The 19223-nt window shown below is 37.6% G+C and overlaps 2 protein-coding genes across 3 annotated transcripts in view; both read left to right on the top strand.

Moving 5' to 3' along the window:
- The window catches only part of LOC129712294 (apolipoprotein A-I-like), a 161017-nt gene that overhangs the window by 17542 nt on the left and 124252 nt on the right, over positions 1-19223 (top strand). The gene's annotated exons all lie outside the window — the stretch shown is intronic.
- sik3 (SIK family kinase 3) overlaps positions 1-19223 on the top strand; it is a 166177-nt gene that overhangs the window by 78017 nt on the left and 68937 nt on the right. For both annotated transcript variants that reach the window (XM_055660593.1, XM_055660592.1), the window contains exons 2-4: positions 358-474; positions 3740-3803; positions 14496-14657. In XM_055660593.1, the coding sequence (XP_055516568.1) occupies positions 358-474; positions 3740-3803; positions 14496-14657 (343 nt within the window). The remainder of the gene's footprint in view (positions 1-357; positions 475-3739; positions 3804-14495; positions 14658-19223) is intronic.

Genomic DNA, 19223 nt, shown 5'->3' with positions numbered 1-19223 from the left:
CAATGGTGAACACCTAATCAACTTTAATAGTCTTTTTGAATCCTTTTGTAATTTGCATGATTTTTATCCTGTGGTGGGTGGAATTGACATATCTCTTGGTGTCAGCTTTTATACCTGCACCTTATCGAGTAACCATGGGATTTTGTTGTGGAAGTGTTAGTGACATGTGCAGGGATTAATTGCCAGAGTAATAAGCTGCAGTCAGATGCTCCTGCTGTCTGAGAATAAAAGGATTTATGGGGAAAGGGCCATATTCACCTGCAGTTTTTGCAAGATTTGCAGGAAATACAATTTAAAATACCATGATAATAGCACAGTCTTTTGAGTTTTCTAATCATCAGAAATTCTATTTTTCAGGTTGCGATAAAGATAGTAGATAAGACACAGCTGGAGGAGGAAAACTTGAAGAAGATCTTCAGAGAAGTTCAAATCATGAAAATGTTAAGGCACCCTCACATTATTAGGTTATATCAGGTGAGATACTTACTCCTATAAGGATTAATTTTCAGCTATTATTTTCTAATAAGCTATTATATTTGGGTATATTAGTTGTACTGATTTTACTGGAACTTAATAATGTAACTAATATTGTGACTAAACCGCTTATTCTTAAAAGTCATTTTACAAAGTTGGAAGACTACAAAATCTGAACCATGAGCAAGAAATGATAGAAATAATAAGCCAGTCAGACAATATCCATGAGAAAGGAAAACTCTTGATTTTTATCTTTGAATATAATATAACTGGGAAGGATGCGCCTGGCCAGGCTCGAGGGATTTATCCTCTTTTCACGCACTTCAAGACCACTCTTCTACACCTCATTCATAATGTTTCAGGATATCACTGTTCTCCTTCATGAACTCAATATCTTTCATGTCCTTTTCCACAGTAAATATAGAGAAAAACCTATTTAAGACCTTACCCCACACCACACATAGATTACCACATTAATCCTTAAGATCTACTTCTCTCCCCAGTTTACCCTTTTGATTTTAATATGCTTGTTGAACCGTTTGAGATTTTCTTTTGTCTTATCAGCCAATAATATCTCATGTCCCCATTTTGCCATTCTAATTTCTTATTATGTGCAGAAGAGGTTTAGCAGAATGCTGCCTGGATTAGAGAATATTAGCAGAAGGAGATGATGCACAAACTAGAATTGTTTTCTTTGGAGTGTCTGAAAGCTGAAGGGAGACATGATAGAAGTATATAAAATGACGAGAGGCATAAATTGGGTAGACAGTCAAATTCTTTTCACCAGGGTAGAAATGTTGATGACCAGAGGGCATGGTTTTAAGGTGAAAGGGGCAAAATTTAAAGATATGGTGGTAGGTTTTATACACAGAGAATAGCGGGCGCCTTGAATACGCTGCCAGTGATGCTAGTGGAGATACGCTAGTGGCATTAAAAAAGCTTTTAGATAGGCACATAGGTATGCAGGGAATGGAGAGTTGCAGAGGAGATTAGACTTGACTTTAGACGGTGTGGAAATCGGCCAGTTGGCCCACTGTGTCCAAGCCGACCAGCGATCATCCCGTACCCTAAACACTATCCTATACACTAAGGACAGTTTACACTTTTTAACAAATGCCAAATAACCCTCAAACCTGCACATCTTTGGAGTTTAACGGTGTAATGTTCGGCACAGACATTGTGATGGAGGGCCTGTTTTATGTTCTATGCTCCACATCCCTTTTCCTGTGGAAGCGAATTGCTTGATCTCTGCTACCTAACCCTGCCATGTTCCTCTGTCATTTTCCTGACCAGAACTTCAATGTCCCTTGTTAACCAGGGTCCCATAATCTTCCCCTTCACTCTACAGGAACATACTGACCCTGAACTCTTCCTATCTTACTTTTAAAAGTCTCACACTTACCCAAGGTCTCTTTACCAGATAACAGCCTCTCCCATTCAATCGTTGCATGTTCCTGTCTGATGGCTTCAAAATTAGCCTTGCCCCAATTTAGAAATGTTTTTTGGGGGGGGGTTTTTTGCATTACTATTTTAAAACTAATTGAATTATGGCCACTAGTGGGAGGTGAAAGCTGAAGTACTGGAAATTAGAGCTGTGATAATGATTAAACGCCCAGTCACCTAGGGGAGATTGTAACCCAGGGTTAAGGAAAAAGGAAGACTTCTCAGAAGCACTGGTGTGGAAAGTCTTATCAGAACAGATGTGGATTCTGAGAAATTTGGAGAATAGATTGTTGTCCTCGAAGGAAGGATGCGTAGTCTAAATAGCTCTGGGAATCTGACCCAAACTAACCGAAAAAAACATGGAGGTCACACAAGAACTGTATAAAACACCAGTTATCCGACAGCTGAAGGACTGTACACAGTTCCAGTCAACAAACTGAGGGAAGCATAATAGCGTCAGGGAGGGTGCAGAGCTAATTTATGAAGTTGTTGCCAGGACGATTAAGGTTAAGATTAAAATTAAGAGGATAAACTGTCCGTGTTGGATTTCATTCCACTATAACAAAGGGAAATGAGAGAGATTTATTCGATGTACCTAAAATTATGAGAGACTCCGTTTCCCGTATCAGAAAGGTCAGTTACTGAAGAACATAGCTGTGTTAATTAGTGGAAGAATTAAAGGGGATCTGAGAATTTCATTTGACTCAAACTGAGTGTGGTTGTGGAACTCGCTGGCTGAAACGATGGAGGTTAAGGTTAACCTCCATCTAACGCTATACCTCATAAACGCCAGCAACATTTACAAAAAATGCCCAGAGGAACCGCACAGCAATGGAACAAGAGCTGGGATGTAGAATTAACTAGTGTTAATAATGGTCCAAATGGCCTTATTCTGAGATACAATTTCCTAGGGTTTCAGCTATGTAGCCATTCATCAAAAATTGATTAAGGACCTGAAATGTTAACTTTATTTCTCTCTGCAGATGCTGCCTGGTTTGTCATTTCCATATATTCTGTTTGTTTCTTGTAAAAGAACCACACTGTATAATTTCATCAAAATGCTTATATATTTATTTGTTTTTGGAGCAAAATGTTATTTTGATTATAATTCTTGTGTGGGTTGAATAAAGTTAATCTAGTGAAATCTACATTTTCTTAAATGTATCCAATTTTTCCATCGTCTTGTGCTGTGTTTTCATTGCATTGTCCAATTCTGGTCAGATTAAATATTAAAACATTGTTTAAAATGCAAACCTTACATTTAGATTAAAAGCAAACTATTTCAAAAAGATTATGTTATTATGTCAAGAGCATACTTTTTTCCAAAAACACTGTATAATAGAATAATACCATCTGACATGTCATCGTCCCTACTCAATGCACCAAACAATTCAGTTCATTCACTTACAGTATTTTAATGTCACTAATGTTTTATCCTTAAACAATGCACCAGTGAAACACTTGAGAGGCTGTTACCGCATGCATGCAAACCTCAGGTATTAAGTGACAGAGCCTGTATAACTGGAATTTCCTCTCCGGGCACTGTTATGCACTGGGGTTCCAACTTGTATTGCAGCTAGCTCAGTCTAAATCTCACTTTCCCTGTTACCGTGTTGGAATGTTAAGTTATTTGGTTTGAGTATTTTTTAATTGTGAGCAACAAAGGAAAACAATCATTTTATTCTATAAATATGAATTGAAGGGGATTACTATTAAATTAATTGCTATCTGTTTAACCACCATCACCTGCTTGTTTTTTACAAAATGTATTATTTAATTTTGCTCTATTAAGTTTGGCTTCTGTTATGTCCTTATGCCACAGGTTATGGAGACGGATAGAATGATTTATTTGGTGACAGAGTATGCAAGTGGTGGGGAGATATTTGGTAAGCGTATTTATCTTTGATTTGTAATGGATGCTATAATCTGGTTGTGCTTAATAGCTGTTTTTATGTTCCCAAGGATTTGTATCAAATCAGACACGTTGAATTAAATAACTGCTGATTATATTCAACTTTATTATGTACAAAATGAGATCAACAAATGTTTCTAATTAATTATTTATTATGACACAGAAGCCCATCGAGTCTATGCTGGCACCCTGCAGAGTAATCCCGTTAGTTTATTTTATCTCCCTAAGTATTTCCTTGTAGTCCTTCAACTAATTCTCTTTCACAAGACCAACAATTGCCATTTGATTCTTTTACCACTCACCCATACTAACAAATAATTTGCAGTTGGTTAATCTACGAGTACTAACACAATTACACTGTTAATTTTAGTGATAGTGCTCTGATGTGACGAGTTAACTTTCCTCTATGTTAGTGTATATTTAGTTTGCGTTTCTTTACTTATGACCCAACCGGATTAGTCCCTTGTCAGAGTCTTTTGAAGCTAGTACATCTTTGCCTAATCAAATTATCATTTACATATTTTTAGGTCTGTGCTGCATGATATGACGAAGAAGAGCCTTTTTAAACATTTTGTATCCAGTATGTCTTATTTTGTGGTAACAATATTTCTTAAACTACGTTGATGACCTGACATGCACAAAAGTAGTCAAATTTGTGATAGCAGGTGTAATTGCTGCATTACAAGTTGTTTTCTTTCCAAAGTTAATGTGGAAAGTAAACTTGCATATCAGAGATTGGAATATTAGACTTTAGAGATACAGCGCGGAAACAGGCCTTTCGGCGCGCCGAGTCCACGCCGACCAGCGATCACTAGCACTATCCTATGCACCAGAGATAATTGACAAATTTTCCCGAAGCGAATGAACCTACTGGAGTACCCAGAGAAAACTCATGCGATCACAGGGAGAACGTGCAAACTCCGTACATACAGCACCCATAGTTAGGATCAAACCCAGGTCTCTGGCGCTGCAAGGCAGCAATTCTACCGCTATGCCACTGTCGCCTAATTAGTTTGTTATCCTTACCAAGGGAAGATGCCAATATAATTATTGTTGACTAGAGATACAAAACATGGGTAAATGAAAGACATTAAAGGAAAATTTGTACTTGGGTTCTTAGTTTTTGACTGTCCTATGTCGCAGATATAGATGCAGTGGTGATTTTAATTACTTTTTTGCATGTATGAAGCTCTTGTATTCGAACACAATAAGTGTCTATGCTTGAGACTGTTTAAGAAAATTAGTGGAATTGAATACAGATGATTCCCACCAGGAACTGTGAAAACAATCTAGACAATACTGTAACTCTAGGATAGTGTTAGATAGATTGAAAAAACATTGTGTCATGAAGGAGGAATATATCAATCCATCCTAAAACCAGATATCAGGGGAAAAAAATATTGTGGAGAGTTCGCTTGTCTTTGAACTACTGTGACAATCGGATAACATTTCTTTGATAAAATGTCTTCCAATTTTTAAGGTACTTTATCAAAAGTAATTTTTTTTCATGACTTAAGTAGGAAGAAATTATTTTAGAAAAGTGAGTTTTGCAAATCGTATTGACAGTAATATAATTTCAAAAACATTTAATACGCAATAAATTAATTCTTATCTGACGGTTTTAATGATGGACTGGGCTGTTACTTAACTTTCACAATCATTTGATTTTGCTGTGTGACTATTCTGGTTCAAAGATGTTTGCATTTAATCTCATCTTTGATCAGAAGCAGTTAATGCAATAACATTGAATAACAAATTATGTTTTGTGTGATTCTGAGAGGTACCAAATATCTACAGTTCAAAGTTCTCATTCTTTTGCTTCTCATCATTCTACTTAATATTCCTTTCCTGCTTTTGCTAACCCACATCAGAAGGAATAGTTTCACACTTAAAGGAATTAGTGATCAAGCAGAACTTTTTCCATTCAGCTTTCTATCCTCACTTTAGCTGTTTTGACTTTCCGTAAACAAAGGCTTGTTTCTTGTTAATTTAAGAATTATTTCGTTGACAGTGAAAATGATTCCACTCTCACAAAATTATGTTATTAGATACACGGATGCATGGTAAATACTCCATCATTCCTTTAGTGGTACCTTTACAGTATTTTTTGAAAAAGCCTCACATAGACAAGAATTATGAACATACATTCTGTGGCAATTATTTTGTGCAGTGAATTGTTTCCTTTGAGCTGGAAGCTTGCATAATGGATAAACCCTGCTATTTAGGGCAGGCAACAAAGCAGGTCTTTATTATTGTGAATAGGATATTACCAAATCTCACATACTATGCATGCTATCCCTCACATTTGGCATTATGCCCTCTGAAAGGGTGATATCTGTGGTTCTGGTTGGCTTAAAGGAGTTTCAGTAACATTTTAGCATTCTATCCTACGTGATCTCTTCAGAGTATAAATCTTTTGATCCTTTGGAGTTGTTTTCTCTCTTGATGAATACACCATTATCTTGAAAAAATCCTTTTTAATTCATTATTTTTCTCTTTTGAGATTAACGTCAGATGACAATGAAGCAAAAACTATATAATTTTGTTATTATTAACCTCATGGGTAAAAGGTCATCCATTACGCCAGCACCCAAGAAGAGTCTTTGCCTCAATGACTACTGACCAATTGTACTCGCATTCATTGTGATGAAGTGTTTCAAGAGTTTGGTTATCACACAAATCAAAATTTGCCTCGGTATTCATCTGGACCTACGTTAGTTTGCCTACCGCCACAAGAGATTGACGATTTGCTGGCTTTTACTCTGCACTGGACCACTTGGACAACTGCAATATATATGTCAGGCCGTTGGTCATGTACAGCATTCAACACCATCATCACTTCTAAAGCTATCATCGGAATCAGGGAACTGGGTACACATTGGAAACAACACCTTTTCGCTGACTAACGCAGGGGCACCCCAGGGCTATGTGCTCAGTTCATTGGTCTACTCTCTCTCTATACCCATAACTGTAGCCAGAACCAGCTCCAATGCCATCTTTAAGTTTTGTCAATGATACCATTGTCATTGGATGAATAATTGGTAACAACAAATCAGAGTACCGATGCGAAATCAACAATCTGGTTAACTGGTGCCAGAACAACAATCTTGCTCTCAATGTTAGCAAGACAAAGGAATTAATGCTTACTTCAGAAAGGGGAAGATGTCTTCATTGCAGGGACAGTGATGGAGAAAGTCAAAGGCTTCAAGTTCCTAAAAGTACTCAACTCCAAAGATCTGATATTGATGCAATGACAAGAAAGCTCACAAATGCCTCTACTTCCTCAAATAGATAACTAATGTCATTAAAGACATGCCACCCTGCCCGCGCTCTCTTCTTGCACCTACCATCCAGAAGAAGATGCAGGAGCCTGAGCACTGTTAACTGAGAAATGTTACTAAGATTTTCATGCCTATACCTTTTATACCTCTAGTTTCTGTCTCCTTTGACTCTCAGTCTGAAGAAGGGTCTTGACCCGAAACGTCACCTATTCCTTTTCTTGAGAGATGCTGCCTTACCCACTGAGTCTAACTAAGATTTTCTATGTCAGTCACCTGGGAGGAAGCATACACCTTTTGACCAAGCTCAATTCTGCAACTGTAACTTCTGCAACTGTCCCTTCTGCCTCGCCCTTCTCTGACTTGGAGACTGAGCTACAGACCTCTGTCTCTTTCCTAGTTCTCACTCTTTCAGACACTTCTTATCACTCAGCAATCCAGGTATACTAAAAACATCTAGGCAGAGTCTGTATTGCTGAAAAGGATCACAACAATTGTTGCACATGACAGGACTGAGGGACTGGCAAATGGAGCAATGAGATTTTAAGAGCAATCAAATGACTAAATGGAGGCACAACATTCTCCTGCGACCAGCCTTGGTCATAATGGTAAGAGGATATTTACACACATGAAATATGAAAACTTTTTTGAGGCAACTTTAGTTGGTGTCTACCACACAGGCTCATGGGCTTTGTGCAGTTCAGTGCATTTCAAGGGGGGGGGGGGGGGTCAATGAGATACCTTGTTTTGCAAATTAACAGCAAAGATGACACAATTTGATTACAATATTTGCATAGTAACTTTTAAACACTCATCCGGTCCTCTCCTGATGTTACTGTGGCATTTTTCATAAATAACGGAACACCATAGCTCACAAGTATTTAACAGCAAATTCCAGCTATTAAGAAACGTTCTTTGTGTAATGAAGATGTTATTATTGCAACAGAAATTGAGCCTGGCATATTTAAAAAAAAAGTTATTTTGGAAATGGGTTCCTTTTGAGTTGAATTACCACTATTTAATAAAATATTTGTTACTATCAAAATATTGAATAATTCACCAAATTCCAATATCTGTGACAGAGCATTTTTAATCAGATTTTTACCCAGACTAAACTAGTTCACCATATGCAGTTGATAATAAGTGCCTCATTGGAAAGTAACCAATCCTTCCATTTATTTTTCCCTCTGTTGTCATAAAGTGGTACTTGGGTGTTATATTTAGATCATTAAAGTTGTTGAAAACAGTAAACAATTTGGTGGCTCGGAATATTTCTAAAATAAAATTATATCAATTCCTGCCAAAATGGAATAATATTGATTTCAATCCAAAGTGCTAAATTTTGAAATCCATTTTAATCAGTATTTTTCTTTTCTTTGTCATTAACTGAGTTCATGACTGAGAAATACTATCACATTCAGTGTAGTATGTGGGCTGCTAATTGAATTTCTATGATAACGCCTTGCTAAAAACAATCTGAAAATTTGGTTCACAAAGTCTCCAACTTACTTCCCAGATTCTCCGTGCTTCATGCATTTAAGAATGGAGGCCCTTAGATATGCACCCAGTGGTGCCTTACATGCATTTAGATGTAACCTCGGGCTTTGAACGTGGAAAGTGCAAGGTTACTCGCACATAAACCACTTTAACAATGCATTTTTTGGTGTAATTTAAATGTTCTGCCTGAGGAAATCCTTAGCCACTGAATCCACTGCCTGCGAACCTCCTCAGATAGAGTCTCGTTAAGCATGCTTGTCCATTATAATAGTTCTTTTTTGGGCTCCACAAATCCATCATTTCTCGTTCAATCTCACTAGCCCATCCTTGTTTTAAATGCAAGCCTAACCTTCGCAGTTCCCACTGCACCATTCCCTCGTTCCTGATAATGACCCCTTTGTTTATCATCAGCAGCCAAAGTAAAACAACTTGGGTCTTGTGACAGAATATTTTGGCTTTTACATTGTATAATAAGGAATAACCTCACAGAAACAGGCCATTTGGGCAATCAGTCCATGTGAGAATTTGTAATGCATTTAAACCCGTTGTCTTTTCTTAGCAAAATTTATCAAAGTAACCTATTCCCTTCTCCTTTATATGTCTGTCCATGTTTCCCCTAAATGCATCTATCCTATTTGCTTCAATCTCACCCTATGGATCATGTTCTCCATTCTTTCTTAAAGTAGAGATTGCCTTTGTATTTCTCATTACGTTTATTGACTTTCCACTATAGATGGGCTTTAGTTATGTTCATTCCCACAGATGGAAATATTGTCCCTGGATCCACCCTGTGAAAATCTTAATAATTCTAAAGAGTTTAGCCTTATTTTCACAAGAGAAAAGAGACGCAGACTGTTTATTCTTTAATGATATGTATTCCTTTGGTTTTCTGGTATCACCCTCGCAAATCCTGCCTGCACTTTCTTTAATGCTCACATATAGGTATGATGCCAGCAGTAGTTTTGTATCAAATTAACTGTTTCATGATCGTTAATGCCACCCAGTAAGTGCATTTGGCTTTGCTTGAGGCGAAATGATTCTGGAGAATATGTTTTGCTTTTTTTATTTTTAATCGTTGACTTTTTAATTATTCGGAAAACAAGAGTGCAAGTGTTTAAAACAGCAACATTCATATTTTACATATTGAAATACTATCCTTCAAGCACATTTTGACCTGTTTGCCACTGGCACGGTATTTTTATTTAGCTCTAACCTGGAACTATATTCTATAATAAGTAATTCCTTGTCTCAAGTTTTGTTAAAAAATAAATAATAAAGGCATAGAAGAAAGATGGAAACTAGCATGGCCATGTTTACAGAGCAGCACGTGTCACATTCCTTTAGCTCTGCTTAATTGAATGCTGTACAAAGGCCCATCTATAACGGCACACATACAGCACTTTGGCATATACTGCAGAAATTCCACAGTCACATGAAGGAGAATGCACAGGGTTTTCTGTATTTAGAGCACCATACTTTAAATTTAGAAGATCTCAATTAATTCCTATCAGGGATAGAAATGTATCTTTTGTTACTGGTGCTAAATGGACATTGTAATAACATTTGCCTAATATTTGGTTCATTTGAATGAATGAGATTAAATGTTAGGCTTAGCAACCACTACTATCGTGCCCATTTAGCACAAGTAAGCTAAAGTTAATTTCTATCTCAATTTCTAAGTCATATAGGATGGGATTAGAAGATAGACATAAAATGCTGGATTAAGTCAGCAGGACAGGCAGCATCTCTGGAGAGATGGAATGAGTGACGTTTCGGGTCAAGACACTTCTTCAGACGCAGTTTCCCAAGTTTAATTGCAATCATTGCAGTTATTGGGTGAATTGTACATAGTACATTTTCCTCTGCACATTCTGTGGTGTACATTTTCAGGGGTATATTGATAACAAAAGAGAAAAATAATACTGCTGTTAGGAAGGGAATGAGGGTAGACACATGCTGGAGAAACTCAGCTGACGAGGCAGCATCTATGGAGAGAAGGAATTGGTGACATTTCTGGTCGAGACCCTTCTGCAGATTATTATATTAGTTGAAGTGAAAACATTACATAAATTGCCAGAAATCTGATATATGCCTTTGGTTTGTCCGTTTTTAAGTAGTAATACAAAAGAGTCAGATAATTTTGCAAATAATTTCCTCAATGTGGACCTGCATTAATAAAAATGGCACATTGGAGTATGTTATCCAATCCTAATGTGAGCGTAGAATTTCTTTTAATAATAGTATCATGGAATTATCTCTAAACGATTACAAAAGTGTGTTCCAGGCCTGGCACCTGTTCTCCGTGAATTAAATAAATGTTCCAATACCATAGATTGCAATTTCACTTTTGGTTGATTAGCATGTCCATAATTAGTGTTATTGGCCCGTAATATTGAGTGGACTGAAATTAAAACGGACAAGATTTTTTGTTTCTTTTGCATGGGCCATGTCTACCTCCGAATGTAATTTTGACCTCAGCTGTGACAGAACGGCGGAGGCTCATTTTGTCATTGCTAATAAAATGGCTTGGTATCAGAGAAAAACATCCAAATAGAATGCTTATAACCTGGGATTCAATGGTGAAAAACTGGTTTGCACTACAGAATATTTTAGCATGTAACTCACGGGTTGTCACAGACGGCTGTGGAAGCAGTCATCGGGTATGTTTAAAGCGGAGATTGACAGTTACTTAATTAGTAAGGGTATCAATGATTATGGGGAGGAGGCAGGAGAATGGGTTTGAGAGGGAAAGATGGATCAGCCTTGGTTGAATGGTGGAACAGACTCGATGGGCCGAATGGCCTAATTCTGCTCCTAAAACTTACGAACCTGTCTGTACATTTGCTTGTGGATGGCTTTGCTTTCAGATTTTGTTAACCTAAGCGCAATTCACCTTTTCAGTAGTTGTGATTCATTTGTGCTTTTATTAAAATATAACATCTATCACTTTTTCAGTCCACGAGTGAAGCTTAAGTCTGTTGATTTATTTTGCCAGTTTAGCATTCCACGTAACGGTTAAACATTTGTTTTGTTGACTTGGCTGATATCATGAGATCCTTTTTCATAACATCTGGAATGCTTTGAATTTGGATCAAATCAACATAGAAATATAGGAACAAGAATAAACCATTGTTCCAGTCAAGGGCCTATTTTGCTATTCGTAAAATTGTGACGAATCTGGACCACAAATCCAATTTCCTGCTTTGGTCCAAATTGCTTGACAACTGTACCTAACAGAAATCTCTCTCTCTCAGTCTTAAAAGCTCTAGTTGTCCTAGCATCCATTGATATTGAAATACTACCAGCCTTGGACTGAAAATGTGTTTCCTGATTGTACTAGCTCACATTATAAAACAGTATGGTTGCGAATGTCGACTTAATGCCTCAATTTAGCAATGCTTTTCTGAAAGGAGTGTTTGAAAAGGAAAGAACGACTTGTATTTATTTAGTGGATTTTCCTTTCTCAACACTTCAATCAATTAATTGATTTTGAAGTGTAGATGCTGGAAGCCAGTTTACAAACCAAATGCTCCAATGACATTTGAAAGACTTCAGGATAGGCACATGGATATGGAGGGATGTGGATTATGTGCAGGCAGATAAAAGTTGGTCTTGGCCTCAGGTTTGGCACAAACATTGTTGACCGAAGGGCCTTGCTTCTGTGCTGTACTGTTCTCTGTTCTAACATAATGATAATGAGCAGATAAACAGTTTATGTGATATTCACATAGAACCTACAGTGCCCTCCTTAATGTTTGGAACCAAGACCCATCATTTATTTATTTGCCTCTGTACTCCACAATTTGAGATTTGTAATAGAAAAAAAATCACATGTGGTTAAAGTGCACATTGTCAGATTTTAATAAAGGCCATTTTTATACATTTTGGTTTCACCATATAGAGATCACAGCAGTGTTTATACTCATTTCAGGGCACCATAATGTTTGGGCCACAGCAATGTAATGTAAATGAAAATAGTCATGTTTAGTATTTTGTTGCATATCCTTTGCATGCAATGATTGCTTGAAGTCTGCGATTCATGGACATCACCAGTTGCTGGGTGTCTTCACTGGTGATGCTCTGCCAGGCCTGTATTGCAGCCACCTTTAGCTTATGCTTGTTTTGGGGGCTAGTCCCCTTCAGTTTTCTCTTCAGCATATAAAAGGCATGTTCAATTGGGTTCAGATTGGGTGATTGACTTGGCCACTCAAGAATTAACAATTTTTTAGCTTTGAAAAATGCCTTTGTTGCTTTAGCAGTATGTTTGGGATCATTGGTAGACAAAAGTAAGTAAGTAAGTAAATTTTATTTATATAGCACGTCTAAATCAACTCGCGTTGAAACCAAAGTGCTTTACATAAAATAAATGATTAGGTTTCCGTACATCCATAGAAAAATTAAAAATAAGAAAAAATGACACAACACATTATAGAATTCAACATGAACACCCCCCCACAACAGAATCAAAAATTTCCACTGTGGGGAAAGGCATCAAAAAGTTAAGTCCTCTTCCTCTATGAATCACCAAAAGTGCTGGAGAAACTCAGTCCATCACGGGTACTGACCTCCTACCATTGAAGGGATCTACAAGAGTCGTTGGTTCAATGCTAAGACCCACACAACCTTGGCCACTCGCTCTTTTCACTTCTGCCATCGGGAAGAAGGTATAGGAGCCTGAAAACTTTAACGCCCAGCTTCAGGAGCAGCTTCTTCCCTACAACCTCCAAACAGGCGCCGTACTCTATAAGCTTGGGGCCATTATATGAAATTGGTAAGAATATACTTTGAAGTCAAAACAGTGCTGTAGAGCATTAAATTGTGCATTTGGCAACACTGTGATTTTTCTCTTTGGTTGAATGTACAAAATATCCTAAAAGAAAGCCAACCATTCATTGTACATGGTCAGTTTCCCCGGTTGCTGTAAATGTTGCTTTTGAAAATTTACCAGGAAGTATGAAAGTTCAGTCCGGCAAAGAACTACTATTTAACTTTTCTCCCTGAGCCTCAATGTAGCTGTCTTTTGCATCTCCTTCTGTAGCAACCTGAATGCAATGAACCTATACACCAGTGATCTTGCATAGAACAGGGATTCTGCAGTGTTTATTGTGGTTGGGTTGCGATTTGGAAGTAATGGTAATAGTCACAGGGGACAGAATGCTTCTTCAAATTGTACATACTTAAGGGTTCAATATTCTGGTTTTAACTACTAAAACATTCTTCTGTATTTGCTTTTGGTGGCTTGAGTTTGAATGTTAGTTATAGTTGGCTTTTCTAAAATATGTTACTGGATGGATATGGTTCCAAACTAAACTCTTGCCTAATGGATTGGTTTCCTTTTCTTGACATTAATTCTTTTTGTGTTGGTTAAAATAAAATATCTATGAAAAGATTTGTCAGTTGTTCAGGGAGGTAATGCAATAGTGAAAGTGGAGCACAATGAAAAAGCACAGGTAGTTCTGCTGTAACGCGTTTCCATAATATGAATTGTCTACAACACGAGTGGTGAATGAGGGAGCATTATATGCACTACGAGCCCCAAATCAGCTATAACACTATTTCAAGAAGGAATTACCAATTACTTTGGAAATTGACAGGCAGGAAAAGAAAGTTCCTGGCTCCGAATCCAATTTCGCCAATCAACACGAGATAACTCTATCTTTTCATAACACAAGGTTTCTTCGGAATGCAACTATTGTTTTATAGCTGAACTCCATGTATGTAGATTTTGCTCTTGATAAAGTTACCAACAAGTATATTTCACTTTATGTTTGGTATCATAACAATGTATTGGCTGTGAGCCAGAAAAGTGTGAGGTATCACCTGTTGAAGTTGCTATTTAATTAACGTACCTCTCATTTTACTTCCTTTTTCCATCCCTTTGAAAACTATAGATCATCTTGTGGCCCACGGACGAATGGCAGAGAAAGAAGCCCGAAAGAAATTCAAGCAAATTGTTGCAGCTGTCCATTTTTGTCACTGTCGAAACATTGTACATAGAGACCTGAAAGCTGAAAACTTGCTCCTGGATGCCAACCTTAACATAAAGATTGCAGGTATGTAGACTTTCATTTGCCTCTGTTTATAAACTACTGAATTCTATATTAAGTACTTTTGCTTTGTGACAGAACATATATGACACTAAATTATGGTGAAAGTAGAATACAGATGTCATATTTCACTGTTGCCTTTGGCTGATTTTTTTTTTGTGCCATTTATTTTTTTCATAAACATTGTATGATATGCACTATTTTGCTATTTATTTTTTGATGAGAACAGATTTACAAATTTGACATGTTTAACCTGTACATGGTATCTGTGCATGGGAGAAGAGAAAAGAGCGAGGGAGATACACAGTGCCCATCATAATGTTAAGAAGGAACTGCAGATGCTGGAAAATCAAAGGTACGCAAAAATGCTGGAGAAACTCAGCGGGTGCAGCAGCATCTATGGAGCGAAGGAGATAGGCAACGTTTTGGGCCGAAACCCTTCTTCAGACTGATCATCAGTCTGAAGAAGGGTTTCGGCCCAAAACGTTGCCTATCTCCTGATCATCAGTCTGAAGAAGGGTTTCGGCCTGAAACGTTGTCTATCTCCTTCGCTCCACAGATGCTGCTGCACCCGCTTAGTTTCTCCAGCATTTTTGTGTACCCATCATTTATATATTTGCCTCTGTGCTCCACATTTTGAGATCTGTAATAGAAAAAAAAATCCTACGTGATTAAAGTGCACATTGTCAGATTTTATTAAAGGCCATTTTTATACATTTTGGTTTCACAATGTAGAAATTACAGCAATATTTATACATAGTCCCCCCCATTCCAAGGTTTTTGAAAGAAAGGGGAGGTTTGAGATTGGGCGGTAGTTAATGAGAGACGAGGGATCAAGACCAGGTTTCTTTTAAGATTGGTGTAACAGCAGCAGTTTTGAAAGCGGAGGGGACAATTCCTTGGGACAATGAGGAGTTGAAGAGATTAGTGAGGTAGGGGCAGAGAACGGGGAGGCAGGACTTCAGCAGGGGAGTGGGGAGAGGGTCGAGGGAGCAGGTAGAGGGTTTGGAAGAGCTGATGAGTTTGGAGATTTCAATAGGGGTGACCAGGTCAAACTGGGAGAGGAAGCAGTGTGGAGGAGGGGTAAGGAGGTCAGTGGAGATGTTGAAAGGAGGGGGCTTGGTAGGTGATGGAGTAGATGCTGGGGAGTCGGGTACAGGGGATAAAGATTGATAGATGGTGCTGATTTTATCAGCGAAAAAGTGGAGGAATGAGTTGCAGAGATCCGGAGTAGAGGTAGGGAGAGTGTTGGCTCGAGGCTTGAGGAGGTTGCCCACTGTGGAACATTAACGAACAGACAGAGAAATGTACATAAAGAACATCAACCAATGGTTCTTTAAGTAATAATAATAATTATAATAATAGATACTTTATTGATCCCCTCAGGGAAGTACATCTTTATCTCCTTGACTTCACAGTGATGTAGTATTTTTTTGCATCTCTAAATCTTGTTTTATTAAATAACACTTTACTATTTGCTCTAATTCATTACATCATTACATAAAATGAACAATGCAGTCTAGTATGTGATGTTTATATGCCATAGATGCTTCCTTCCACACCAAATATCAACATTACCTTCAGTTTTTTCTTTGCTTAGCTTCCCCTTAATTACATTGCTGCCACATCTTGTGATAGAAAATTCCACCAGTTGTATGATAAAGAAACTTCTCTATAATTTCCTATTAAATTTATTAGTGACAATGTTAGTGTCACCTTACATATGGCAGAGATACAACTTGATACAAGATACAACAGCTTGGAATTATCTACAAAGTACTAGTGATTGGTAATGACAATGTCAGAACAATTGAATTGTCATAAAAAGACTCACCTGGTTCACTAATTTCCTCAAGGGGAGGAAATCTGCCTTCCTTACTCAGTGTGCCAACAATGATCATGTCCTGAAAATGAATTTAAAAATATTTTCACCTACATTAAGTAGCTGCTTATTGCAGCTCCCTTGAAAGATCGTGATGAATCAATTATTCCTATCCTTTGTCATACTGATTTTGTATTTGTGTTGTGCTATCTCAGCTTGGCTTTCAACGTGTTTTTATCATGTATTATCTGACTATCAAGGTAATATGTGATCTAAACTAGCAACAGCTTAAAAGATTTTAAGATTTTAAACTACCTTCAACTATTTGGATGTTTCTGCTTGGTGTAAGAAACGTATGACTCCTTGGAAACTGCTGTAGTTTTGATAACTACATGAACAATGGGCACAATGCTATCCTAATCCATTTTAATTCCTACTTCCAGATACAGAAGTATTGCTCTCAGCTTAATGGTTGATTTGATTGTGGTATCAAGTTTTATGATAATTTATACATGGAATGAATTGATCAGATTGCTTAGCTAGCTGTTTAGGTAAGATATCCACTTGAAATAAACCAGGTGCAATTAGTGCAAGCATGCATCTTAAGGATAATTAGACATCCTTCATTAGCAATCTAAAAAATTTAAGACCTCATTCATCATATTGGCATATATCTCTGTCTGTCTCCCTCTCCCCCTCTCTCTCCCTCTCCGTCTCTCTGTCTCTCTCGACCCTCCCTCTGCCTCTGCCTCTGCCTCTGCCTCTGCCTCTGCCTCTGCCTCTGCCTCTGCCTCTGCCTCTGCCTCTGCCTCTGCCTCTGCCTCTGCCTCTGCCTCTGCCTCTGCCTCTGTCTGCCTCTCTCTGTCTGCCTCTCTCTGTCTGCCTCTCTCTGTCTGCCTCTCTCTGTCTGCCTCTCTCTGTCTGCCTCTCTCTGTCTGCCTCTCTCTATCTGCCTCTCTCTATCGTCCTCTGCCTCTATGTCCTCTGCCTCTATGTCCTCTGCCTCTATGACCTCTGCCTCTGCCTCTCTCTGTCTCCCCCTCTGCCCCTCACCACAGCCTTGATGAAGTACATGGCTTCTACTGTTCTATAAACCAGACCTTAATTCTTATAAACTGTTTTGCCATAATGTATAGCCAAATCTAAATTTTGCTCTTGTCAGGTCTGTTAAAGCACGCTGTTGATAATATTTCACATACATTTGAATCCCTTAAAATCAGTTTAAGTAATTTCCTCCAAGAAATGTATTGTTTTGAATGATTGAAAGAAGCATTCAAAGAATAATCCTACAAATTGTCTCAATTTCTTCTTTGCAAAAATCGGAATGTGTTTGTAACATTTGTAACGTCAGAACAAACATTGAAGAGCTAGGATAATGATGACAGCAATGTAATGAAGAAAACAGAAAGACACTACAATGGCCACAGTATACCAATTGTCATAGAATACTGTTTTCTATAATATAGATTTTTAATTGTATATTTTAAAGATGCATTTTGCTTTATTATATTGTAACAGTAAAATGTTGCATTAGCATATATGCCACAAAATAAATCTATTTACTGCTAAAGTAACTTAAATATTTTTTGACCATAGAAACTAAGAATTGCTGTTGAGTCTCAAAAAGTAGTGGCTATGACCAGTATTAATCATTTGGATGTTTGCTTGAGAAAAGTGTTTAAAATAAGGACTGAATTTAATAGAATTTCTTAATTTACAATGTTTTATGCTCCCATTTCAATCCCCTCTCCTATTTTCCTTTGGGTTTTAATGCTGTTGTAAAAGAATATTCAGTATTCCACTTTTTTAGTTTGATGAAACATAATTTTATGGTCATTATAACTATACACGAGAGAAACAAATTTTCATTGCAAATAACTTTTATGATAATGTCACCTCTGGAATTGCTGTCCTTTATTTTAATGGGATTAAAACAATATTTTATTGTCCTAATCCCCAAGAAGAATTCAGTTGTCAATTGTGAGGTTCTCATAACAGCATTGTTTCATTGTATGGTGTGGCAAAACTTTGCAGACCAGACACATACTTAAAGTTGCGAACTCAGGAGCCAACCATTAAAAGGACTTCTAAACGTTCTTACACGTTTCTACAGTATTATATTCTACCATCTCCCCTGGCAGTGTGTTCCAGGCAATTACTACTCTAGGTGTGAAAAAAAAACTAATCATCACATTATACTCAGTGGACTATAACGCCTATCTACTTCTGCTGCCACTTTTAGCGAGGTATGGATTGTACTCTAAAAGATAAACAATAACTAGAGCAATAATATTGTAAATGGTGCACACTTGGAATGATAGAATAACAGCAAACAAACTCTTTAGCCCAAAGTGTCTGCAACAACCATTACATGTCTATTTACACTAATCTCATTAAAAAAAACTCCCCACATTGTCATCAATCCCCCCCAATTCCACCACTGCAAATTGGAGGACATTTCCAGAAACCAGTTAACCTACTAACTACAGATGGGAGGATACTGCAGCACTTGGAGGAAACCCACTTAGTCAGGGGAAAGGATGTGTAAAGTGCACACAAACAGCACCAAGGGTCAGGATTGGATCCAGGTTGCTGAAGCTATACAGCAGGAGTCCTGTTACCTGCACCACTGTGCTTCATCCTTTTCTAAATCTAAATTATTTTTGTAAATTCAGATATTTACTTTCTCTTTCTTAATGAAAAATCTTGGTCAGGATTGGATCCAGGTTGCTGAAGCTATACAGCAGGAG

This window comes from Leucoraja erinacea, chromosome 32, assembly GCF_028641065.1.
Source record: "Leucoraja erinacea ecotype New England chromosome 32, Leri_hhj_1, whole genome shotgun sequence".
Classification (NCBI taxonomy): Eukaryota; Metazoa; Chordata; class Chondrichthyes; order Rajiformes; family Rajidae; genus Leucoraja; species Leucoraja erinaceus.
The sequence above is the reverse complement of the archived record's forward strand: the minus strand, read 5'-3'. Positions and strand labels throughout refer to the sequence as shown.